Source organism: Neodothiora populina, assembly GCF_041146345.1.
Source record: "Neodothiora populina strain CPC 39397 chromosome Unknown canker_contig_3, whole genome shotgun sequence".
Taxonomy (NCBI): Eukaryota; Fungi; Ascomycota; class Dothideomycetes; order Dothideales; family Dothioraceae; genus Neodothiora; species Neodothiora populina.
The window spans coordinates 891,946-916,002 of NW_027191417.1; the positions used below are offsets into that span (position 1 = coordinate 891,946).

General features: G+C 52.2%; 12 protein-coding genes across 13 annotated transcripts; 6 read left to right on the top strand and 6 right to left on the bottom strand.

The window, feature by feature from the left end:
• Nucleotides 1-17: 17 nt before the first annotated feature.
• On the bottom strand, nt 18-617 carry AAFC00_004709 (uncharacterized protein; the record flags this gene model as incomplete). The annotated part of the gene is made up of 1 exon (XM_069344394.1): nt 18-617. The coding sequence occupies one exon, from the start codon at nt 615-617 to the stop codon at nt 18-20; it is 600 nt and encodes a 199-aa protein (XP_069196814.1).
• A 387-nt stretch (nt 618-1,004) lies between these two features.
• AAFC00_004710 (uncharacterized protein) lies at nt 1,005-1,648 on the top strand (the record flags this gene model as incomplete). Its single annotated transcript, XM_069344395.1, has 3 exons — nt 1,005-1,032; nt 1,232-1,371; nt 1,475-1,648. 3 exons carry the CDS (start codon nt 1,005-1,007, stop codon nt 1,646-1,648), a joined length of 342 nt encoding a protein of 113 aa, XP_069196815.1.
• An 89-nt stretch (nt 1,649-1,737) lies between these two features.
• On the bottom strand, nt 1,738-3,473 carry AAFC00_004711 (uncharacterized protein; the record flags this gene model as incomplete). 2 transcript variants are annotated; one of them, XM_069344397.1, is made up of 3 exons in its annotated part: nt 1,738-2,066; nt 2,170-2,881; nt 3,204-3,473. In XM_069344397.1, the coding sequence occupies 3 exons, from the start codon at nt 3,471-3,473 to the stop codon at nt 1,738-1,740; spliced, it is 1,311 nt and encodes a 436-aa protein (XP_069196817.1). The 2 variants fall into 2 exon arrangements, with proteins under 2 accessions (XP_069196817.1, XP_069196816.1); XM_069344396.1 differs by having other exon boundaries at nt 3,204-3,437.
• Nucleotides 3,474-4,288: 815 nt separating this feature from the next.
• Nucleotides 4,289-6,223, bottom strand: AAFC00_004712 (uncharacterized protein; the record flags this gene model as incomplete). The annotated part of the gene is made up of 5 exons (XM_069344398.1): nt 4,289-5,136; nt 5,194-5,601; nt 5,662-5,692; nt 5,776-5,981; nt 6,196-6,223. 5 exons carry the CDS (start codon nt 6,221-6,223, stop codon nt 4,289-4,291), a joined length of 1,521 nt encoding a protein of 506 aa, XP_069196818.1.
• Nucleotides 6,224-7,527: 1,304 nt separating this feature from the next.
• AAFC00_004713 (uncharacterized protein) lies at nt 7,528-8,048 on the top strand (the record flags this gene model as incomplete). Its single annotated transcript, XM_069344399.1, has 3 exons — nt 7,528-7,578; nt 7,722-7,855; nt 7,910-8,048. The coding sequence occupies 3 exons, from the start codon at nt 7,528-7,530 to the stop codon at nt 8,046-8,048; spliced, it is 324 nt and encodes a 107-aa protein (XP_069196819.1).
• A 364-nt stretch (nt 8,049-8,412) lies between these two features.
• On the bottom strand, nt 8,413-9,051 carry AAFC00_004714 (uncharacterized protein; the record flags this gene model as incomplete). The annotated part of the gene is made up of 4 exons (XM_069344400.1): nt 8,413-8,448; nt 8,521-8,615; nt 8,724-8,948; nt 9,042-9,051. 4 exons carry the CDS (start codon nt 9,049-9,051, stop codon nt 8,413-8,415), a joined length of 366 nt encoding a protein of 121 aa, XP_069196820.1.
• A 688-nt stretch (nt 9,052-9,739) lies between these two features.
• On the top strand, nt 9,740-10,439 carry AAFC00_004715 (uncharacterized protein; the record flags this gene model as incomplete). Its single annotated transcript, XM_069344401.1, has 3 exons — nt 9,740-9,751; nt 9,853-10,202; nt 10,274-10,439. The coding sequence occupies 3 exons, from the start codon at nt 9,740-9,742 to the stop codon at nt 10,437-10,439; spliced, it is 528 nt and encodes a 175-aa protein (XP_069196821.1).
• A 464-nt stretch (nt 10,440-10,903) lies between these two features.
• On the bottom strand, nt 10,904-11,320 carry AAFC00_004716 (uncharacterized protein; the record flags this gene model as incomplete). The annotated part of the gene is made up of 3 exons (XM_069344402.1): nt 10,904-10,915; nt 11,000-11,242; nt 11,318-11,320. The coding sequence occupies 3 exons, from the start codon at nt 11,318-11,320 to the stop codon at nt 10,904-10,906; spliced, it is 258 nt and encodes an 85-aa protein (XP_069196822.1).
• A 455-nt stretch (nt 11,321-11,775) lies between these two features.
• Nucleotides 11,776-14,049, bottom strand: AAFC00_004717 (uncharacterized protein; the record flags this gene model as incomplete). The annotated part of the gene is made up of 8 exons (XM_069344403.1): nt 11,776-11,801; nt 11,864-12,001; nt 12,078-13,383; nt 13,443-13,572; nt 13,632-13,708; nt 13,764-13,783; nt 13,847-13,887; nt 13,997-14,049. The coding sequence occupies 8 exons, from the start codon at nt 14,047-14,049 to the stop codon at nt 11,776-11,778; spliced, it is 1,791 nt and encodes a 596-aa protein (XP_069196823.1).
• A 1,508-nt stretch (nt 14,050-15,557) lies between these two features.
• Nucleotides 15,558-17,931, top strand: AAFC00_004718 (uncharacterized protein; the record flags this gene model as incomplete). Its single annotated transcript, XM_069344404.1, has 9 exons — nt 15,558-15,617; nt 15,716-15,821; nt 15,890-16,041; nt 16,122-16,613; nt 16,675-16,789; nt 16,849-16,993; nt 17,046-17,146; nt 17,199-17,536; nt 17,596-17,931. The coding sequence occupies 9 exons, from the start codon at nt 15,558-15,560 to the stop codon at nt 17,929-17,931; spliced, it is 1,845 nt and encodes a 614-aa protein (XP_069196824.1).
• Nucleotides 17,932-20,095: 2,164 nt separating this feature from the next.
• AAFC00_004719 (uncharacterized protein) lies at nt 20,096-20,815 on the top strand (the record flags this gene model as incomplete). Its single annotated transcript, XM_069344406.1, has 2 exons — nt 20,096-20,137; nt 20,198-20,815. The coding sequence occupies 2 exons, from the start codon at nt 20,096-20,098 to the stop codon at nt 20,813-20,815; spliced, it is 660 nt and encodes a 219-aa protein (XP_069196825.1).
• A 956-nt stretch (nt 20,816-21,771) lies between these two features.
• Nucleotides 21,772-23,915, top strand: AAFC00_004720 (uncharacterized protein; the record flags this gene model as incomplete). Its single annotated transcript, XM_069344407.1, has 2 exons — nt 21,772-22,067; nt 22,130-23,915. The coding sequence occupies 2 exons, from the start codon at nt 21,772-21,774 to the stop codon at nt 23,913-23,915; spliced, it is 2,082 nt and encodes a 693-aa protein (XP_069196826.1).
• Between the last annotated feature and the right edge of the window lie 142 nt (nt 23,916-24,057).

Genomic DNA, 24,057 nt, shown 5'->3' on the forward strand with positions numbered 1-24,057 from the left:
AGAGAAAAGCTAGTGGTTCACACGGCACTCTTCTTCTCCTTGCGTCTTTCCCTGCGTTCCCTACGAGCATCAGCCTCGTCGCGCATCCTCGTCTCGATTTTAAGTTCCATCTCCCGCTGATCGGTGAGTGTTTGGATTTCCTTCAGAATGCGCGCATTGTGCTGGGCAGCGTGATGACGAGCGCGCATGCGCTCCCTGAGGCTGTCACGCGAGCTGTGGAGTTGCTCGTCTCGCAGCTGGCGCAGTTGGGCATGAGTGGTGATGTTTTTCTCGGCAATGAAGTCGCGCGCAAAGTCTTGATTGGCGGCAGGAGACAGACCGGGTCCGCCTTGCAGATAGCCATCCGGGTGAGTGAGCCTGAGGCCTGGAACGGGCGAAGGATAGATGCGCCTGTGGTCGTCCAGGGGCAGCGGCAGCTGGTCGAATGATATGTTCGCGTCGGGCAGGACTGTCGTCTGAGGAACGGCGGCGTCTGTCGTCGACTCGGAAGCATTCAGGATCAGGTGCTGTAATGCATTCTCAAAGCTTTCACTGTATGGCATGTCTCTTGAAGAATAGGTCGCGTAGGAGGGACTGACTCCGTTGGCTTCGGTGGGCGGCGTTGTTGCATGTGCCATTGTTTCTCTTGCTGGTCGCTGTCTAGCCAGACATGTAGTTTCCAAGGGTTTATGCGATTTGTGTGTATATTGTTTCGATGGAATGGGTTGACAAAGGACGTATTCACGGAGATAGCATCGAGTGTACTTGTATGCATATTGTATGCACGCACAACGACGCAGAGCAGAGTGAGCTGCGGACAGCGGAGCACAGACAGCGGAAACATGCAGAGGGCGGAGAGCCAATGGCGGAACCCGGGAAGCGGAAGGGCGGAGAGCGGAGCATCTCCAGAGCATCGAGCATCGCAAGTCGTCCACCACAGACGCAGACAGTCGACCAGCTGCAGCCAGATCCCACTCACTCTCCCCTCTCGATCGACTCCTACACGCCCCCCAACACCCGCGACCATGTCTTCCGGATACGGTCTCACCGGAGGTACTGTCCCCAGCGTTTTCTTTGCGCTCTGTGCCCATTGAACCGACATCTCCCTCTTCCTGCCTCCATCCAGCCAGCCAATCAGGAACATCTCTATTACCTTGTCCGCGCAGGATGCCATGCCCATACACCAGAACATGATGCAGAAAAAGAGAGGAGAAAAGACAACCATGCTGACCCGCTGTCTTTCCCAACACAGGTCCCGGCCGCTGCTTTCCCTTCTGGCAGGAGATGCTCGCCTGCTACGTCGTCAACACCAACAACGACGACACGTCGGGAAGAAAGAAGTGCTACCCCATGCTCGAGGACTACTACGAGTGCCTGCACCACCGAAAAGAGGTCAGTTTCCATGATACATCCCAATTGGACATCCGGATCCATGTCTCGATCAGCCGCAAGAAGAAAAAGAAGGAGCAACATGTATTGACTTTCTCTCCCTCAGGCCGCACGAGTACACGCCCTGCAAGCCGCCTACCGAAAGCAACTCGCCGCATACCCCCGAGACGACGCCCCCAACGCCGGCGAGATCAGGAGTCTGGGTTTACTGCAGGCTTCGGACGAGGAGAAGAACATCAAGCCGCCACGTCTGTTGCCCAAGTACGACAGCAACCACTAGGCTTCGGGGTCGGTCCATTGCACGCTGTTCCTCTGTCTCTCTCTATATATCCATTCAATTCCAGAGTTTCTTCCTGCTTTTTTTCCTTTCTACATCAATAGAGTGAATAGCCCCACCCTGCCTGTCCTGTCGTCATACCTATCCTGCAGGACCTCCACCACTCCGACCGCCTGCATCCTTGACTTGCTCGCACCATCTCGCACTTGACCTGCAGCCATCTCGTTGACGAACAGATGAGTGTCGACCATGTAATCCAGCGTCCGGCCAAGACTTGGACGGGTCACTATCGACGAAAACGCCGACGGGCAGTCTTGGTCGCCTTTATAGTTCACTGCTGAATTGAGCAGCACGATGCACATGTTGTATCGTCGGGCGGTGTGGCTGAGCGAGCGCAGGATTGAGGTCAGTAGAGCTTGGCCTGCGATCAGGGGTTGAGATTAGTGATTACTCCATCCTGTCATAAATACCTTACCTTCCTTTCTTCTTTTCGTTTGTGATTTGAATGGGGTAAAGTTGCTCACCTTGGACGTAATTGTTTTTGATCACGGGTGTGATCAGATGCGCAAAGTTGTCTATGGTGAGCAGACGACGTGGTTGACCGCTGCCCTCGATCTTGCTGTTCTCATTCTCCTTCTCGTCACCACTTTTTGTTTCCGGGTCAAGTGGTAGAGACTCAACCACAGCAGCAGCAGCAGCAGCAGCATCAAGCACACCCGCCTCTGGCTCCACAAACACCAGCATCCCATCCAAACCTTCATCTTGGCTATCAGCTATCGTGCTTTTGATAGGTTCTGCTTCTTGCTCATGTGCCTTTTCTACGGTAGCAGCAGCGGCGGCAGCTTCATCATCATTGAATCTCTGCTTCATCTCCGCCACGCCCTCGAGCATACCCTCGATGTCAAACACAGTCATGATATCCACTCGCTCGAGTATGCGAGCTGCTTCTGCTTCTGTGTCTGCATCTGCCTTTGCATTTCCCGTCTTGGAACTGCTAGTCGATGCATTTTTCTTGTCGTGAATCAATCCCGTTTTGATGTCTTCATATAGTCGGCGAACGCTAAAGTGGCCTTGGGAGTCTATCACTGTTGCTGAAGAAGCATCTTCTTCTTCTCCTGCTCCTCCAACCTTCGCTGTAGCTGCTGGTGCTGGTGCTGCTGTCGAAGGATCGTCTCGGCGATGGTGGATATTTCGATTCGACGATAGTAGATGAGACACGAGGAGTCGTTGCGAGAACTACTTGGTGTTGGTTATTTCTCCTTTCGTTTCCTTCTCATGGCTTGATCTTGCGTAGTCTGTCTCACAACTAGTGCATCCGCCACATCTTCTTGTCCTTAACCACCGATACAATCAATCGTGTAGGTGCACAGCGAGAGAAAACGAGCATAACCACGTCCTCGATCCTAACCCCCAACAAGCAAAGAACCCACCCCCTTCCCTATTCCCTGAGAAAGGAAGAGAGCGATAACAAAATGCCAATGCACCCTTCATTCCCCCATTTCATCACAACCAGAAAAAGCGACAACCAGACCCAAGAAAGTGGGAGAAGATGACTTACAAGCTCAACAAGTCTCCCCTCGCCACTAACGCAACACACGCCTCCAAGACCATAGACCAGCCCACCATTTAATTTCTCATCCACAGCGTCCCATCCCGTGCTTACCACTTGTTTCTCTTCGAGGCGTCTGCGTTTGGGAGGACGACATGGTGATGTGTCATCTTCGTCGGTGTCGTCGAGGGTATATCGGTTAGAGGATACGGTCGTCGTGCTGGAAGTGGCGGAGTATAGCATTGATGCTAGGATTGGTTCTGCTGGGGCGGCGCTCATGGTTTCATTTGGTTTTACTACTCTTTATCTCTTTTGGTGGTGAGATCTATGGGTAGTTTACATCTCTACCAAAAGTCCATGGAGTGGGTGTGGGGCTTCAGGTATTACTCATAAAACAAAAATCGGGTCGGTGGCGATGGGCATGTACAAGCCATTCATACATGTCGTTGTTGTACACAAAAGCAGCCTGTCGACTACCGTACCTTACCTTACCTCACACAGATTCACCAAAAAACAAGTCACTCCTTATATGTCACCATCACATACTCTGATCCTCTTTCGACAAACTTTTCTGAATTACGATCTTTGATTGTGATTGGGAAAATTTCGACGTCATACACCTAGATCCGCTAGAGGAAAAAGAGAAAAAACAATAAGACGCCTCAGTTTCGCCCTTTGCACATAGGCCGTGTCCGTGTCCGTGTCCGCATCGGCGGCGGCGTCCATGACTGTGGGAATCTCAAAACTTCACCACACTCGACCAACCCAGAGTGCTGCATTCCCTTCCCATGTGCCTTGCTCAGAAAATGCCCGTGCGCCTTTGCTCCTGTTTGCATTCTGAGACAATCCCACAACAAACGATCACTGCCATAACAAGTAAGAAAAATAGCTCACTGGCCGTCGACCATGTTCCTCGGCCAGCGGAAAGAATGTGGGAGAGATCTGACCGCCTCCCGAAAAAGAAGAGAATAGCAAACAAGAGAAAATCAGATGGAGAAATCGAGTCCAAGACACTATCCCCTTCGAGCTGTGAACCATGAGACTTTTCACGAGTAGGTCAACGATGAGATCACTTCCATGCGTGCGGTGGGCATCTAAGACGGTCGTCGCTCAGGTCTTGCCCGGCGACCGCCCTTGAGCGACTTCATGCGGTTCAGGAATCCACCACTGCTGGGTTTCTCCGCTGGCTCGCCTGTGCCGTAGCCAGCACTCTCGGTCGTGATACTTCTTGTCAGTCCTCGTGGTGAGCTGGGAGCCCGTGCTCTACCATTGTTTGCGGATTCGGCAATGCGGATCTGAGTCCCCTTTCTCTCATACGCATCATCGTAGTCGTTGAAGAATGGGTTCTTCTCCTGTCCAGAGATCTTGGCCCTCGGCACCCCTCCTGCACTCTGAGCAGTCTGAGAGGATTGGACAGCATCGGGAGACCTGGGACCGTAGCGGGCTTCTGGCGACACGACACGTTCGCGCTCCCCGGCATAGTCCTTACGGGGTTGGGAGAGTCCTCGCAGACGGACAGCTAATGACTTCTTGCGGCTGAGGCCTCCGCCCCCAAAAGCCCTTTCTTCGTTTTCGGACTCGCGGCGTTGCAGTGCACTTCGTGGCGCAGGAGCGCCGTCCAAGAATGTCGAAGTGCCCAGGCCGGTGGTCTCCTCGCCATGTAGCTGCTCGATACGGTCCGTTGGGTTGAAAATCTCTTGACGCTTGGGCATCAGACTCTTCAAATCAGGACCGGTAGCACCGCCAGAGGAGGCAAAGTCGTTGAAACCCTCCAAGCCACGTCCGTGGAACCTGTCAAAATCGATTGTGGCGTTGACGGGTCCGGAGCCGCCGAGGGTGTTGTTTGCAGATCCGGTGGGGAACGCTTGCATTGGAGCGCGGTAGTCCTTCTTACGGTTGCGATGGGGGTTGCAGGCGTCAAATGGACCGTCGTGATGGAAAACTGGAGACGATATATTAGCAGAGTAGAAACAGACCCAGCTCGGTTGTTTTGACTTACGTCCTTGGCCGTAAATGCCGGTCACATCCAGTTTGTCAATCAAGTCCAAACCTTGTGGCTTCTTCGCCGGCTTGGATGACTTTCCGTCTTTGGACGACTTGCCATCCTTGCCCTCCTTTTCACGGCGTGCCTCCCGCTCCTTTCGTCGCTCCCTCCTGCGTCGGTCATCCTCGGCGGACCTGTCCTTGTCCATGATCGAAGACTCCGAGTTGCGGCGGGGACGACGGCTCTCCTTGGGCGGGCTGGCAAAAATGTCTAGGTCTTCTTTGGGGGCACGGGATCTTGGAGCACCGTGGGGATCTTGTACACGACGACGAGACTCATCGTGTTCTGCCGAGCGCGACGGACGATGGTTTGCAACAGGCAAAGTTCCCACTCTTGGCGGAGCTGGTGCAGCTCTAGGCTCATCTTGATAAGAGAATTAGCCGTTTGTCTATTTTTCGGTCACTGCAAGGGATAAAAGCATACTGCTGGGCTTGTCAAGTAGAGTCATGTCTCTCTGCGAGGGTTTGTTAGCAAACTATACATGAGCTTGTCGCAAAGGCAGGCTGCAGATTCAGGGGGGGCCAGGGTATGACTTACGAAGATGTCCTCGGCGAAGGGGTTGGTGCCCGCTGGTAGCGAAGACTGGCCAGGAGCTTGCGGAGGATCGAGAAAGGGATTGTTGTTCATCCTGGGTTGGGAGCTGCTCATGTTGGTTGGAGGTAGAACAGGTGAGGCGGCGCGTCTGAAGGGGTTGTTGGATGCAAAGTTCATGCCACCAGATGCAGGCGAAGGCGCGCGAGGGGCTGTTGTACAAGTAAAAGAGTCAGCCCTGTGTTGGTTCTTCCCTTTTTCTGATTTGGAAACAACAGGTTTGGATAAAGTAGGGCCTGCTTGAATATTGATGATTTCCATGTCATCAAGCCAGGGTTGAAACGCAGATGAAACAGACGACGGAGGGGGATTGGGGGGCGGCCCATGAGGCTCATGATTGCCCAAGGAGCAGTGCCATTAACTCACCAGCCATTGCTTGGGGCGCGAGCGACATGATTGCGCGCGCTTAGAGAAGTGGTAGGTGTGGTAGAAAGATGGTAGGGACCTTTACCGGGGACCTTCAGTAGGGGATCTTGCAAGAAGTTATGCGAGTGGTCAAAAGCATACGACGTGCGGCGACCCTTTACGACCCTTCAGCCGTTGCCCTGAAGCGAGGCAACCCAGGTGACGGGGCGACGTGCAATCGTGATCGACACTCGAGCTGTGAGAATGTCTTGTTTCAACTTCCAACAGCAGCCCGGGGAATGCCCAATCAATCTTATTTGTTTGCTATCAATGTATCAAGACAGTAATATCGACGACGACACTCGGGAAATCCACGTTTCGAAGAGAGAAAGACAAGCAGGCAGGAGAGGGTGCAAGGTGCATGCAGAAGGAGGTGGCCACCAAGAAGGGGAAAGGGAGACAACACCGAACAGCGAATGATCGTCTTGTTTGTGTTTCCGCCAAGTCCAAGGGTCCCAAGGAGACTCGGTCCCAGGGTCTCGCTCAATGACTCGTCCCACTCCAAAGATCAACACTTCATATCAAGATAGCGTACAGAAGTGACAGGGCAATATTTCCGCTGGTTTTATTGGCGCTGATACTCTTTGCCGGGAATGAAGTGGGGTTTTTATGATAATATCAACACGGGCAAGCAGCCAAAATCCGATTTTTAGGTGGTGGCTGGCAGCTGAAAAGGCAAGCACGAGGGTCGACGACGCGTACTGTACGGTTTGTCGTATAATAGTCTGTCTCAGCTGCGTACCTAGTCGAGGTACCGATAGCAACGTCCGAGTGGGAACCCATTAAGGTTCACTCTTCTCTTGTGTCTTTGTGCGGGCGTATGAGTCTACATCTTTAGTGTCCATGCTGCGTACCGTATTGCCAAATCTTAATAGGCAGTCTTCCCATTCAGCTGCCGCCACTCCGCTGCCGTAAGCCTCAAGAACGGCTCTTGTTCCCGTCAGTCAGGGGTCGGTCAATCATTTGCAAAGACCAAAGCAGACAGCACAAAAAGTCACCCTGAGCCCTGTGATTCGAAATCACTCACGGCCGGCCTACCACCTGTACTAGTTTTAGGGAGAAGCAGAGGGCCGTCAGCGCCCGCAAGATTTGTCCCCTTTTTCGAACAGACGCTCTTTCGATCAAGGCTTTTTCCTCTCAAGGTTCCGCTACCCCTCGGCGCCCACGTCTTGTCGAGATCGCCTTGCATCATCAGTACTCTAGTGGCATATTGGGCTCGGCGTGGAGATTATCTGATCAGCTACGGAAGGTGCTTGCACTTTGTACACACACGTCGCAGAGTCGAACCCAACCATGGCTGACGCACATTATGGCGGGTACACGAGGTTCGAGCTAGAACTTGAGGTAGGTGAATCGTTTGCAAATCGAAAAGAGCTTGCGTAACCCTTTTTTTTTCTTTCTTTTCTTTACACCTGCTCTGACGTGCACATCGCCCGTTTGCCATGTGTTGATGCGAAAACCAAGGTAAGGTAACTAATCGTCGGCAGTTTGTTCAATGCTTGTCCAACCCGTTGTATCTAAATGAGCTGGCCACGAAGAAGCACTTTGACGATCCGCAATTCGTTGAGTATCTGAAATACCTCCAGTACTTTGCCGAGCCAAAGTACATCAGATATTTATCGTAAGTCTCATTTCTCCTGCTATCTACTCCATCAAGGCTGAGTGACATTCCAAGATACCCTGGTCCGACCCTGCGCGCGTTGGAGCTGCTGCAGCAGGAGAGATTTCGAAAGGATATTCTCATTCCTGGAACGATGGAACGGATGGCAGAAGAGGGCTACCAGGCAAGCACTGCTGGACTGGGCGAGAGGTAGGGTGATCCCAGGACGAATCAAGCCTCCTGCAGCATGCAGTGACGGTGGAGTCATTGGAAGATACAGAGTGGAGCTGTAAAGACTGGGAATGCGTTGATGTTTATTCTCTATATCCAACGGTTCCACTGTTCCTGATGGAAAAGAAGCTTATGAGAATCCAAGAGGCCAGTCGCTATGTGCGGGGGGTATCTATTCGGAGTGCGCCAAAAGAAAATCGAAAGAAACGGCTTTCACTGGTTCAAGCTGGGCTTTATGAACGGCAAAAGAAAACGAGTCCCACCAGAACGCCATGCTGTCCCCGTCGAAACCTGATTTGTTTTATGTCGTGGTCGCAGTGGTGGTGCGCGACAAGGATTGAGAGGCTTTAGTTCTCACGCCACTCGGCTGCGCAAAGAGTACACTAAAAGATCCCAGTAAGTATACGCTCTTCGCAACGAAGAAGAACGGGAAAGGCTTGGAATGGTGGATTTACCTTGTAGAAAGTGGTCATAGGTTCGTCGGCACTGCGAATCTGTACTTGTCTGAAATACGCGGATCGGTTGTCGCATTTCTCTTCCTTGCAATTCACTGGAGGGGAAAAGAGAAAGTCAGCAAATGTGTTGTGTCGAGACCATGACCATGTCTGCCTGCCATGCAGCGAGGCTGGCAGGCCGACAGACTCATGCGAAAACTCACCCTCGGTCTTATCCACGTTCTTCCAACTATCTGCGCCTCCCAGAACATCCTCGACTTCCTTGCTCTTCATGGATTTGCGCTCAAAGTAGCGTTTGTCGATGATCATCTGGTAGGGACAGGTGCGACATTCGAAGCGGTTGACATTTGCAAAGTGCTGCTCGTTCATGGGCAGATGGTCGGCCGGGATCGGGGTGACGGTGAGCAGGTTTGCGCAACTCGGACAGACTGGGGCATGGCGACGACGGCGGTCAGCTCTTTTTTGTGTCTCTTATGTTCTTCATGACAGAGGACGGGGAGCGGCGGGGTGGATATGCGTACAGAGAAGCATTTTCAATGAGTGGTAGGTCTCTTCCGCAGGCGAGAGGGTTGTGTCTGCTGGTGATACAAGGTAAAAGCAATACAATACACTACACAGAAGACTGGCGCCAGCAATCCAGAGTAAATTTGTATGACCGACTTTCACATGCAACAGATATGGCGTAGCGATAAAGCGATGGAACAATCAGTAATTAGTGGCAGGATAGAGTGCAAACCCCGACACGGGCACGACTCATGTGAGACGCAGTGGGGGAGCCTGTCCTGACTCATTGTCGATGGGCAACACCACAAGATGCCTAAGGTGCCTAGAGGATGCCTAAGGGACCGGACTGAGAATAAGGTAAGGACTGAATCAGAGTCAGGTTCCCTTAAGGTTGCCGCCGCCGCCGATGACTGAAGACGGGAGGGCTACAATTACACACACGTAACTGTACCTTCGCGCTGTAGTTGGTACTGTGCCTACCTTACTTACTCTCCATGCCCTTGACCCAGATATACTCTTTCTCCCCCATTTCCCACTCTGCAATCTTCTTGTTCTCTGCCGTCACATCCAATCGGTAATCCTGTGTATCCCCTCTCGCAATCGCAGCCTCAGATCTACGTACATCCCGACTCCGACAAGACCCACACCCCCCCCCCCCCTCACTCCCCTCGCTGTAAGAGAGATCCGACCGGACCGAGAAAGGAGAACCAGCAACATGGCAGAAGAGGTCAGGAAATTTCCCGTTCTTTCCGTTGCGCAACTCCATGGCCCAAGAAAACCAAAGCAGCAAAGAAAAAGAAAAAGACTAAACAAAACAAACAAAATCAGGGCGCATCCAACCGCGAACTCCTCCTCGAAGCATGCCGGCGTAACAACACGGACCTGCTATCCTCGATCCTAGAATCCTACAAGTCCAGCGAAGAGCGGGCCAAGTTCCTCAACACCGCCACGGACGCCCTGGGCTGCGGCGCGCTACACATCGGAGCGCAGTATGGCGCATACGACGTCCTGGACATGCTGCTCGACCAGGAGGGCGTGGAGATCGATGATGTGGAGAAGAGGGACGGGGACACTTGTTTGCATAAGGCGGTGCGATACGTCAATAGTCTGAGCAAGGATGAGTGGAAGGAGGGCGAGGCGATTGTGGATATACTCGTCGATGCAGGGTGTGATCCCAGGTATGTTCATCTCTTCTCTGTGACATGCAAAAGCACTGGGGAAACATGACTGATTGGACGGCACTATGCAGGATACGAAACAAGGCCAAGTTACGACCCATCGACCTCGTCGACCCTCGCAACACGGAGCTCAGGAGCTATCTACAAAAGGCAGAATTGACGCTACTGGCGACCGCAGACGCCGTGGAAGAGGACGATGACGGTGCGGGCGCTGGCAGCGCGAGCGACAGCGATTAGAAGTTATATATACATGGGTGGATCAACCAGAGGCAACACTAAAGCATGGCGACGGCGTTTGAGATTCAATGCATCATACATACACACGGATGAACCGGTGGCAGCACTGTAGATGATACCGCGCGCATGAGGCGGATGGTTCGCGAGTAGCGTCTGACCTCGGTACCTGGTCTCTGTTGATAGATGACCTGATCTGTCGCATGACCTGTAGATTGCTCCAGCCCACAGCAAACAAGCAAAGCATTTCTTGTGTCTGCCCAACCTCAGATCAACTCGATGTCGTACACGGGAATCTGACTTCCCAAGTGATCCAGAGGGCGACGGGCGCCATCGGTGAGCGCGCAGGGGAGGGAAGCATTCTTGCAGGACAACCCGATTAGATGTCTTGTCAGACACCCATCGGCCAAGTCCCAAGTCTCGACGAGTCTCTCTCTATTCAAGTGGCGCGACGACAGCCAAACCCCTCAATCTTGAACCTGCGACTCTGCATCAGCACACGTGCATCCCAAACAGCAAAAGCAACAGCAACAGCAACAGCAACAGCAACAGCGCAATCTCACCTCAGGCGGCGCGCCCACAGGCCTAACCATCCTCTCGATAAGCTTAACCCTCATCTCCTCGCGACTCGTCTCGCCGGTAGCGAGCGTCATGTACTCGAGCAGCGGCGGGTGGCCGACGTACGACGCGTAGCTGTCGCGCATGATGTTTGAGGTCCATTCGAATTTCGTCGTGTCGGCGTGCCCGGTGCCGATGTATTTGTTCTGGAGCGCTTCGAGCTGCTGCGTTGTGCGGAGTTTGTCGGCCTAGGGGCGGGGGGGCAGGGGCGTGTTAGTGGGAGGAGCATTTTTTGGGTTGGAGTGGGAGCAGGGTTGGCTTGCCATGGTTTGGGATGGTCGATGGTGATGATGGTGATGATGATGTTGGGATGATGGGCGGTGCTGTGCTTGGTGGTTGGTAGTGCTTGGATTGGATTTATTGAATCGACATACGATGGCGGCAAGGGCCAAGGTGCGGGTAGGCACAGATTATACGGAGCATGAACATTGCACCCATAAGAAAATGTGGGGTAGAGGACGGCCAGCGCAGTGCACATTACCTCATCCTATGTTCAGCTCATCTTCTGTTCGAGTGTCATGTAGCCAGCTAGGGAGAAGGAAAAGCATCTTGGTCGTATATGTTCTATATAGTCCCGTCTTCGCCCATCTTCTCTTCTACTTTTGTCATTCGCAACGGTGGAAGTAATCTATCCTTTTTTTCTTCTCACATCAACACCAATCTGGCCCACTTCCCCTATGCGCTATCGTTCATGACCATAATCTCTCCACAAGAATGGTCTCTACAAGAAAGGCTCGAGTTGGAGCTCTGTAAGAAAAAGTCAGCATCAATTCGAACAGGTCAAGTACAAAAACAAAAAGAAATCTCACCAAGTGCGGACACCGGGAATGGGAGCTCGTAGTTCTTGAGCACAGTGGGGTGCAGGATTCCAAAGGTGCCGATGCGTTGCGTCTTGCCTCCAAGCTTGAGATAGACGGCTGCGGAGTGGCCGGTGAAGAAGGTTGGGTCTGTAGAAACCAGTGTCAGCGGTCTGGATCCCGATGCAAGAGTGTCTGAACGAGATGGGATCAAAGCAAAACTTACCCTCGACCTCCTCGATCCAGTATCCGTTCAATTCCGAGTTGGCGAGACCGTCCTCCTTGGTGATGAAAGCGCTCTTCAGCATCAACATGACTCGGTCCAACAAGCCGTGCACAATCTCGAAGCCCGACGTCTTGCCGTACCAACATGCGGCGAATCTCCTCTCGTTTCTGCTCTTGCGCTCTGCCGTCTCGTCCTTGAGGCCGACGTCACTGACTTCGAAAATCTTCATGGGAACACTGTGATGCTTGTTCTCGCGCACGGTCTTGAGCAGACCGGGAAGCAGACTTGTCCGCACAATCTGGTACTCTTGAGTCTTGGGGTTCTGGAGTCTCACAGCAGTGTTGTCATCCTTGCGGTTCAACCAGGCGTAATTCTCATCATGCGAGCAAAGAATCAGAGGCATGACCTCAGACCAGCCAGCCATGGCCGACTCCAAGCGCACAATGTCGGCCAACTTGTTGATGGGCAATGCAGCACCGACCGAGGTAGTCGCCGAGACAAAGCGGCGCTCGAGGTTGTTGAAGCCATAGGCGATGGCGGCGTCCTCCATGATATCTGCCTGGTGCAGCACATCAGCGCGAGTGATGGGGATGTCGACTTCCAGTAGACCGGCTGTTGACGATGGCTCGGCGCTGTGACCCATCTTCTTCAGCAAGTCACAGATCTGTTGCGGCGAGAGCTCGAGGCCGCAAACCGAGTTGATGTAGTTGACTTCGGCCTGAGTCCTGCGAGGGCTCAGATCCGGGGTCTGTCGGGATTCTCCGTTGTGCTCAGAGACAATGTTCACGGGCTCGATGGTGAAAGGCTCCGCGCAGTACTGTGAGAACATGGAGACGATCATGTGGTTCACAACCTCAAGCTTAGTCTTGTCAGTAGCGGTAATGTCGATGAGCACGTTGGTAGTGTCGAGAGTGATTTTCGAGCGATTCGAGTTGATGATCGGCGGCATGGACAAGACGTTTCTGTCGCTGTCGTAGATTACAGGGTAGACTGGCGAATCGCGAATGATGTGTAGGTAGCGACTCAGGTGCTTGTCCTTTTCGTAGAACTCCATCATCTCTTGAGCATTCATCTCCTTGGTTTGGTTCAAAGGAGCAAATTTGATGTCTTGCGGGGGAAGAGCCTCATATGTGAAGGGACCCTTGATGGTGTCCAAGTCATGAGTGCCGATGGCGACAAGGGTGCGCTGTCTGGCGAGGTTCTGGTGGAGCTTATCCTGCAGGGCGATGAAGGACTCATATCGGGACTTCGTGAACTTGATGTTGCGCAAGATGGCGCAGGAGAAGTACGGCCGGATTTGAGAAGTCTGGAGAACAGCATTGGCTTGTGTAACACATGGCACAAGATTTGGTCGTCATCGCTTACCTCCTTCTTGATGGTCACCGTCTCGAGTTGTCCACTGGGAGGCGACACAAGGCGGTACTTGGGGAACGGAGTGTTTCCGAGGAAGACATTGAGGTTCAGGGCAATGCCTTCGAAACAGAGCATGTCATATCTGGCTGCCGGTCAGAAAGAAAGCACGAGAGCCGAATGAGTCACAAGGCGTGCCAGTACCTGTTGGCGGGGATCTCGATTTTGAGTTGTGGGGGCTCTTCTACTCCGTCGACGATGGGTCTCTTAGAATCGGTGGTCTTGGGAGGATCAGTACAGAATACGGTGGAGACAGGAAGGAGTAGGAAGCATCACATCTTCATCAAGCTCAATGCCTGTACGGAAGTGATTAGCAGAACTTCAAGAACAAGATTGCTGTCTTCTTTCGACAGTCTTACCAAACTCGAAACATAGCTCGTCAAACTCCTCGGTGGTGAAACTGAGAGACAGTGATCAGCATGTGTACAGAGGCTACACTGCATGGCGCTGCGCTGAGGGATGGTTGCATGTGCAGTCGCATTCATGTGCGGGACAGCCAGAGTACTCACTCTCTACCGAGGGCCTTGAAGAGTTCAGCTTTGTCTACGGAGATGGTAGGCATGTTGAAGCAGACGTCTCGCACTTATTGACTTGTTTTACAGTTGCGATGCGAGTCCCGCAAAGATGAATTATGTGTTTGCTGCGTAGTAAGTTGGGGCAAATATTGTCGTGACTCCCGAAGTAGTGGGGAAAAGAGCGGCAAGATTTCGAGACACAAAGACGATGACATGCCTTATTACAGCTGAGCTTATTATATTTCTGTGAATACTTGCTAAAACATGTACTTCTAGTCGGATCCAATCGTCAGGATGCAAAGTGCAAGGCAAGACCGTTCTGACAGGACAGTGATGGACTAATCCATGACTTTTCTATTACTCTGCTCTTGCTCTGCTCTTGTCTTACAAAAGTTGCTGGTACGGGGAGGGGGGTCAGAGGTAATGGTCAGGCAGCACCAGCACCAGCATCAGGCATCCAGAAGTCATGCACAGGAAGTGTGCCTTATTTTGACCCGCCCTCCCCGGACTGTGTTATGCCTTGCCTGTAAATACGCACAGATGCACGGATGCCTGGCGGCGATGCCTTGTCAGCCCTACCTTGCCTGTTGTGCTGTTTTGATGATGCACAGAAAGCTGGAGGTTGCGGTGCGGGCGAGACGTTTGCATAGGCCCACGTCAGAGCCATCTTGATACCTGATCTGACCACACACCATTGCGCTTGCTTGTTACCTCGATATTTCCATCCACTTTGTCACTGTGTTTTGTCTGTAAGGATAGCAGAGTACAAGCGCCAAGATTCCATCTCTTCGCACCAGACTGTTCTTGTAGCCTCAGCTTGTCGCAGCCAAATCCATCATCTCCATCACCTCTGGTGAGCGCAGACTGTTGTCATCGCCGTCCACCGCGCCTTCGGACACTACTCTGACTCGTCAATTCGACATTAGACCTTGTGAGTCAAATTGTGTTCTGTTCAGATCCGGCGTCCGAACGTGGAGCTGTGGTTCGAAGGGGTGTCTATTTGGAGCTGTTGTTTTGAGCATCACACCTAAAGCACCTGTGCTGTTCTTGATACTCTTGGCAGTCGTGGGCTGCTTCGAGCTTGTGGCTCCCTTGTGGCTCCGTCCGTCGTCGTCAAGTGTCAAGTCAATTGCACCTGAATCTACGGGCCAGCCTCTACGCCCCACGCAACGCAGAGTGCAAGCTACACTGCACTACCTTGCCTGATATACATCGCACCTCTTACCTCACCACCGTACCACAGCCCGCGCTACCTGCTCTATCGACTTGTCTCCTCTGACAGTGCTACATCGCATTGCCGATTCCGGGACTAATTTTTGTATCCAGCCATTGGCGTCGCGACTCTCCCTCGATTGCTCTCGACCACCACCTCCCACCACCTCCCACCAGAACCTTCCCGGCCAGTTTGGATCACCATCCGACCCAGCAACCCCAGACATTACCGCGGAATTACTTTTCGCCCTTACCATAACATCGACCATTCCCGCTGCAGAACGGGCTGCTCACCGGCCACCACACTCCTTTCCGCCCCCTTGCCCTTTCGTCATAGCCCATTATGGAAGCGCAACAGAGCGATGAGCTGTACCCCATTGCCGTCCTCATTGACGAGCTAAAGGTTCGTTCGCTTGACTGCAACGCCCCTTCTCCTCTCCAGACAGTCTCGCCCTGTACATTTCCCTGTCACTGCCCATATACTAAAACAAGAGTGTGCAGCATGACGATGTGTTGCTCAGACTCAATGCAATCCGCCGTCTGTCTACCATCGCCCTTGCCCTCGGCCCAGAGCGCACGAGAGAGGAGCTCATACCTTTCCTTGATGGTACGTGAGCACGTCACACGACTTGCTGCTTTCGCTGCTTGACCCCCACCATACTGACCCGGCTGCAGAGTCTGTCGAGGACGAGGATGAGGTGCTCACCGCCTTGAGCGAAGAGCTTGGTGGTTTTGTTGAGTACGTTGGCGGTCCAGAATACGCCCACGTCCTTCTATCTCCGCTGGAGAATCTGGCTGCTATCGAGGAATTGCTTGTCCGAGACAAAGTGCGTAACTCCTTTGCTCGCAATGCAGCCCTCTCGCTGGCATGTTGATGCTTCAGAAACACTAACATTCCACCGCATAGGCTGTCGAATCTCTGAACAAGATCTGCGAGCAATTATCGCAAGATCAGGTCGAGCAGTACTTCATTCCTCTCATCACTCGCCTCTCCAAAGCCGACTGGTTCACCGCCAAAATTTCCGCTACGGGCATCTACAAGGTCGCTTACACAAAGGCAATTCCTTCTTCGCAAGAGAGCTTGCGCCACGGCTTTACCGCACTTGTGCATGATGATACCCCGATGGTCCGCAGACAGGCCGCCATCAATCTGGCCAAGTTCCTTCGCGTCATGACACCAGAACTCGTCATTACAGAGATGATTCCTCTCTTCCAGCATCTTGCCAGCGACGATCAGGACAGTGTCAGACTCCTGACTGTTGAGGTCCTTGTCGCCAGTGCAGAGGTCGTTCCCAAGGAGCAGCAGGCAAGCCACGGCATGCTTCTCGTTGCGCTCAGAACCCTTTTCGAGGACAAGAGCTGGAGAGTGCGCTACATGGTCGCAGACAAGTTCGAGAAGGTAACGCGCACAACTTACCAGGGATGTTGTCCGCCTGGAATACCTTGCTGATCATTCACAGATTGCCAAAGCCGTTGACGAGGAGGTCATTGGACGTGACCTCGTTCCCGCTTTTATCAAACTGCTTAAGGACACCGAGGCCGAAGTCCGCACCGCGATTGCTGGACAGATTCCTGGTTAGTACTGTATCGAGTCAAGAATACATCGATCTGAGACACTGACCCTTTCTCTCCAGGCTTTTGCGCGCTCGTCGAGCGAGATGCCCTTCTCAATGAAATCATGCCCGCTGTCGAAGACCTTGTATCCGATACCTCGCAGCAAGTGCGAGCATCCCTCGGCAACCAGATTAGTGGACTGGCACCTATTTTGGGCAAGCAAGAGTGGGTTGAGCCATATTTGTGGTCCCACGAATCTCACTGACACAACTATCAGGACCACCGAGCATCTCCTGCCCATGTTCTTGCAAATGCTCAAGGACGACTTCCCCGAGGTCCGCCTCAACATTATATCAAAACTTGAGCTGGTCAACAATGGTAATGCTACCGGACCGCGCGCTACAAACATATGCTGACGATTGAATAACAGTCATTGGCATTGAACTTCTCTCTCAAAGTCTCCTTCCTGCTATCGTGCAACTTGCCGAAGATAAGCAATGGCGTGTGAGGTTGGCCATCATCCAGCACATTCCGCTCCTCGCATCCCAGCTGGGCGTGGACTTCTTCGATGAGAAGCTATCTAGTCTCTGCATGTCATGGTTGGGAGACACCGTTTTCAGCATCAGAGAAGCTAGCACGCAAAACCTCAAGAAGCTCACAGAGGTATTCGGCGTCAAGTGGGCGAACGAACAGATCGTGCCCAAGGTCGTCGCTATGGGTGCCCATCCCAACTACCTATACCGAATGACGACGTGTTTTGCTGTATCGGTATGTGTTTGCCATGCATCTTGGCTACTTGTGTATACTTAACTAACCTCTTTTTCAAGACACTTGCACCAGCCCTCTCTCTTCCAGTCATTGAAGAGTCCATCTTCCCGATCCTATCGAATCTGGTGTCGGATCAGATTCCCAACATCAGATTCAATGTTGCCAAATCGTACGCTGTACTAGTCGACGTCCTCAAGCGTCTACCGGACGAGAAAGAAACCGTGTTCTCCCTTGAGAAGGAAGGCATAACTGGCAAGGGCTGCGCCAAGGGTGAGGAGCTCATGAAGACACAAGTCATGCCGAATCTCGAGAAGCTCATGGATGACGACGACCCGGACGTCAGGTTCTTCAGCTCTGCGGCAGCGAAAGGATACACCGACTCCATGGAAACGTAGAAGAACTGGCCATAAATTCATGCAGATTGAACTGAAATGGACCTGGTTATAGAGAGCACCATATGAGCTTATCGGTCTCAATATGCTGCTTGGCAAATGTTATGGTGTGACATGTTTTCAATACACAACGACTTCCTGCCCCTTCTTTCGCAAAAATAAAAAACATTAATTAGAGACGAAGAGTTTCCGGCGAGGCTCGTTCCATCCGCACGTGGCCAATTGTTTGTACTGTCGTCTACAACTCGCTGGAGGCATGGAACTATTTTTGTTGATCTTATTGCTTGAAGGAATATGTCTGGAAAGAGCATTCCCTGACATGAATTATATTGCATAAACAAGAAATCCAGGCATCAACGCAAGTCTCTATCGATACGGTTCGTATGATGGGTACTGTACGCGTATTGTAATTCAAATCTCGACATCGGAACGTGAAAGTATAGTGCTTGTAAGTGATAAAACACCGAGCCTCGATAACATTGTCAAACTCGGCACTACTTGTGTTGTTTTAAGGTTAAATTGCACACGAGTCGTAGGGTCCAAGGGGTAAACATTTATTTATCCAACGTCGAACAAATAATATGGAATGCAATATTCAAACAAACACTTGCAACAGTCCATCGGAGAGTCTTTGGAGGGGTTTATCAGATAGCCTCTCAACTAGTTGGGAGAGCTCGTTGATCATTGGTGTAAATATTTCCCCTTTAATCGCGGCGGTAGAGATACACTCTCACGAGCTCAACTCTCTGTAAGTGAGCGCGGCACACAGGGAAATGGCTTGTATTCGATTTACATAGGTAGTGAAAACGGAGAGTAACAACATGAGCACATGTTTCTTCTTTGATCTATCTGTTTCACTGCAGAACAACTTGACATTGCCATGATGGACTCAGAGCTCCGTGGGCTTGATTTGCTACGGCTGCTGATCATGCAGTTCAGTTGTTCTCTGATCTTCCTTGCGTAGGTCGCGCAACGCCGGACGATTGATGAACGACTGAATGGAACGACTGGTGAACCGGCCTTGCATTATAAGCGTTTGTATCAACAGCAGGTAGATTATGGATAAAGGCGGCATATATGCCAGATCTTTCTATCCAACGGCTGGTCGCGTGGTGGCTGAGGGTACCTTAGGACGACCTCAACTGACTAGGGTCACGGTACGATTAAGGTATTCTGCCGCACTTCTTCGAGCAGTCTCGACTATGGACGTCTTGTTCGAGCGAATCTCCTGAATATCTCGGACTATTATAGGAACCCATCGTGTTTGTCTGATACACCCTTCGAGATATGGCCTGAATGGGCTGTTGACATTACTACGGGGTAAAGTATAGCCAACCAGACTACAGCACATTGCTGTTAGAGCTAAAGTCTCTCGTTCCTCAACCAAGATAACAACCCATGGATGGATGTACAGTGCAGTAACACACAGCATCTGTGCCTGAGCCCCAGATTGGGGACTGAACAAGAGCTGGTATGTGCTCTAGAGACGGCGCTCTGCGGAGATTAAGATTGCCTGCGCTAAGCGACGCCCTTCAGCCAACCATTGGAGTGAAGCTTTCTGCATATAGTAGCAGTACACGCGTCTCGCCTATTCAGATCCCAGATGGCTTCGATGCGAGCCATGATGCAAGTAAGATTCGCCATCGTCCAGTGCTAAGTGAGAGTGACGAGCAAAGGTATGATGCCCCCCTCTCGGCGCTTCTGGAAGTGGAAAAAAGTCGGTCAGTAGCTGCAGTGATCTGTGAATCAAAAGCAGGTCATCGTGTCAGGTACATGATCATGACAAGGATTGGAGGCAGCTCATTTGAATGACACGTGCCGCCGAAGAGGAATGGGGAGGCCCGTGGGCAATTGAGGCGCTGGGGAGGTCTTGAGGGTGCAGTAGGCCTTGCTAGGGGATATCGATGGACAGAGTCCAATTTCCGCCCTGCGCAATGATCATCCAGTCACCTGGCATAAAACCCGTCCAGCTCCAGTCTATCACACTTTCCTTTACTCACTCACAACACACACTCTCTAGTACAGTTATTAATTTTTGACTTCGGTCGTCCACTCTTTCGAGCCAACAAACAAGAAAATCATTCCTTAAACCCAACTTCCAACCAAATACCCTTTCTATTTCCACCCTTTTTATCAAGTCAAAACCAACAACACTACAATAATCAAGATGCGTTTCGCTATTGCCGCTTCCGCCCTCTTCGCCGGCCTTGTAAGTTTGTTCCAGAAGAGTTCACATACCTTTTTGATCAGAGGCTAACCTGAGCTCAAGGCCGCTGCTGTCCCCGCTGTCACTTTGACCGCTCTCTCCACTGAGGTCGACACCATCACCTCCTGCGGTCCCGAGGTCACCAACTGCCCTGCTCGTCAGCACTCGGCTACCAGCGCTCCTGCTGTCGTCACCCCCTCCACCCCTGCTCAGGTCACCTCCTCCACCGAGGTTGCCCCTGTTGCCACCTCGCCCGCCCCTGCTCCTCCGGCCGAGTCTGCCCCCGCTCCTTTCCCTTCCGCTGGCAACTCGACCGCGACCGCCCAGAGCACCATCTACCTCTACTCCACACAGGTCCAGACCATCACCTCTTGCGCACCTGATGTCACCAACTGCCCCGCCAGAACCAGCATGGTCAGCTCCGTTGTCGGTACCACCGTCGTCCCCGTCGCTCCTGTCGCCTCCACTGCCGCTGCCTCTTCTTCCGCCCTCGTCAGCCCCGTTGCTCCTTACCCCATTGCCTCCAACGGTACCACCCCTGCTGGCCCCACTGCTTCTGGTGCCTCTCCTTCAGGCAGCGGTGCTGGTGCTTACCCTTCGTCGTACACCGGTGCTGCCAGCCAGCTCAACGCCTGCATGGCTCTTGCTGGTGTCGGTGCCGTCGCTGCCCTTCTCCTCTAAGCGCATCCATTACAGATAATTTGAATGGATTGATTTGCTATGACGGTTCAGCGCGTATTTCATTTTCGGTTTAAGGCCATCTCTGCGTAGTGGGCGCGGATTTCTCTTCACGTTATATCCCGGGGGATCCGGAGACTTCAGCATGGTGTGGCGAAGAGCGAAAAGCTCGGCGTACAAGCATTTTGTATTATGCTCATATAACTGTACATCTGAATTTCGAAGTGTTAAAAACTTGAATATCTTTTTGCTTTGACCGCCGCTTTCCTGTGTTTGATTGTGTTGTCGGAATCTGAGAAATGAACCGTAAGCGCCGCCTTGTTCGCCCTCATTTCGGGGCTATTGCGACATGTACGGCGAGGCTTACGCATGCGCCTTTACGTGACACGTGGAGATGGTCTTGTTCTTAAGGTTATTTTGCTGAAGCGAGCTTCATAGAATGGTTATACAAGTATGGTTTCATATTGTGGATGTGATGTAGCATCCAGAGGCCCTCTTTGTTCCCTACATGCGTTCTGAAATCGGTCATCTACAAGACATGGAATATCCGACAAGCCAACACACCACTCTGACACAGGCAGAATGGTCGTCAGAGCATAGTTGGCTGATGTGTGTACCATGGACTGACTATTTGTTGATGGCATGCAGTTGCATTTGACGAGGCAATCCCTTGCCGATCAGGAAAGCATCGGAGCAAAGCCTCAGGGCGGGCCGATACGCGGGTACCTGATCTTGCCCAAATCCTCCCTACGCCTGCATGACATGTGCATTCCGTGACCTTATCTTATCCTTAATTCATGTGATACACTGCCTGTCTGCCTAAGTTGCTTCCACATCATCTCTGATCAAAGCACATCTTCTTTTGTCGCGTGGCCATCTGCATCCATCAGAACCTCTCGTCAGTCATGTTTGCTGTATGATCAGGCTTGTTGGAGGCATACGTAAATCTACACATCATCATGGCATCGTCTTCTGTGTCGTCGGATGTGGCGGCTGTTTTTGCTTTGGTCGCTATTTGCATATTGGTACTCCTTGTGCTGCGCCAGTATCTGCGAGTGCGCTTGACGCCAGCATACCTTCTCGTACCGGTCTTCCTTGCACTTTCGTTACCGAGTAGCATAGTCTTGCTTGTTCCGATAGATCTCGCTTCTTCTTCAGGCACTGACACAGAGAGCTCGCGAGGAATATGGCTTCCGGATCGCGTAATGCTTGTTTCGTGGAGGATAGCTTACTGGCTGACGTTTTTCCTGACATGGTATGGCCCCGATTATCAATTTAGTGCATAGTATTGCGTGTAAATACTTACGCTTTTCTTAGGATCATACTGCCGCTTCTAGGCGACTACATGGATTCGGGCTATAGAGAACCCAAAGACCGGATGACATATTCCTTGAGGACCAACGCCCGATATCAGTTGATTGTGCTGGGCACTGGAACAATCGCCCTCGTGTACTTCTTCATTCAGTCCGGATTTAATGCTGGCAACGTCAAATCCGCCATCATGACTCTGGCATACGTCTGGGGCCTTGTTCTGGCCATTTACCTTATGGGACACGGATTGGTGGCACTGCCGAGGAGCCTCATAAGAAATTCCAGCGTGAGCGGGCGACTCAGACGACTTCAGACGCAAGCGCCTCGGGTTCACGAGAGGCTCCAAGAAGCCATTGAAGAGCTGGCTGAGATCGAAGGTCAGATCATGGCTTTGCGCCGGAAGCCTGGCATGAAAAGAGATATGCAGGAGTGGGTTGATGAGTTGTATGAGACATCCGCGCTGCCAGAATCGCGTACCGCTTCCCTCAGGCCAGCTACTGCTGCACCTGCTGTTGTCACCGATCGCTTCATGGCGGAAGTATCTCGCAAAGTCAAACGTGCGCGGCACAAGAAAGCGCGTTTCATCTCGGAATGGGACGCCCTAGTTCAAAAAGCAGCGAGATTACAGACTATCCTAGATGCCGCTTCGACCCACCGTCTGGAGTTCTCCAAAAGCCACTCACGACTGAACATCCTGACGCCCGCTATACGCTATCATCTACATGCTCATGCCATACCATTCGCCCGCTACGCAGTGGCTGTAGTTCTAGCCGTGCTTTCCATTCTTCTCCTCTGGTCTGAGTTCGTTCACAAGTTGGGAGACCCAAAGCTGTCTGTGGTGGGGCTGAGTGTGGTCCACCATCCTGACAGTGCCAGAGGACAGATCGGATTCGCAGGACAGATGATTGCCGCACTTTGGTTGCTCTACATGTGCACTGCAGCTTTGTTCTCCGTGTCGGAATTCAAGGGATGGGGCAACAGAGCGCTGGTCCGCCGTCAAACATACCCCGAGAGCGCATGCTGGTACAGCACGCAGGTTGCGAAATTGACCGTGCCGCTGAGTTACAACTTCATCACCATGATGCCACCCGAGATCTACGAGGGGACGACCTTCTACAAATTCCTTGGCCGCTCGATTCAGAAGACACCATGGTGGAGCGGGTTCTCTGATTATTTCCCTATGCTCATCATCGTACCTGTATTAGCTACATTGTTCGATCTATACGGCAAGGTCAAGAGCGTCATCGGTTTCGGGGTCTTGGAGGAAGACAACGACGAGAACACGACGGGCTTCGGGCTTGGAGGATGGCGCGAGGGTCGTGCTCTGATCGAGAGAGAGCTGCAAAGCGACGGGGCCCAACTCAACCTCGCACCGGCGAACGAGCGGCTGCTTTCTGTGGCGTCTACAAACTCGATACAAGACAGGCAAGAGAGTGGCCAGCCTACACGCCCTGAGATCGACAATAGGAGAACCCGAGTGATTGGCAACGGGGCAGCACGACCAACCTCTGGGGAAGAAGAAGAGCACGACGTAGGCGATCGCTACTTCTTCCAAGACTTCTCCGAGCGAGTCAAAAACACCTTCGACACAACTGACAGCCCAGCCTGGCTGAGAGACATCGGAGAAGGGTTCAAGAAGCCCAAGTGGCTGGGCAACAACGGTGACAGCAGCAGAGGCGGAGGGAGTAGCGGCGGTGGTAGCTCTGGCAGTGGCAGTGGCAATTCGGACAATACCGGGCTTTTCGGACGATTGTTTGGTGGTAATGCGTCGAATGGCAATATTCGACTGTAAAGCGACTCGGGTTGATGGGTGAGGGACTGTGGCTGGATTGAAATATGTGTGTTCTGGCAGCGAGGAGTTTCGGCGTCTTTTGTCCCATGTTCGACAAGTCATAGAGATTTGATACACATTTATTTATTTATACACATGGCGT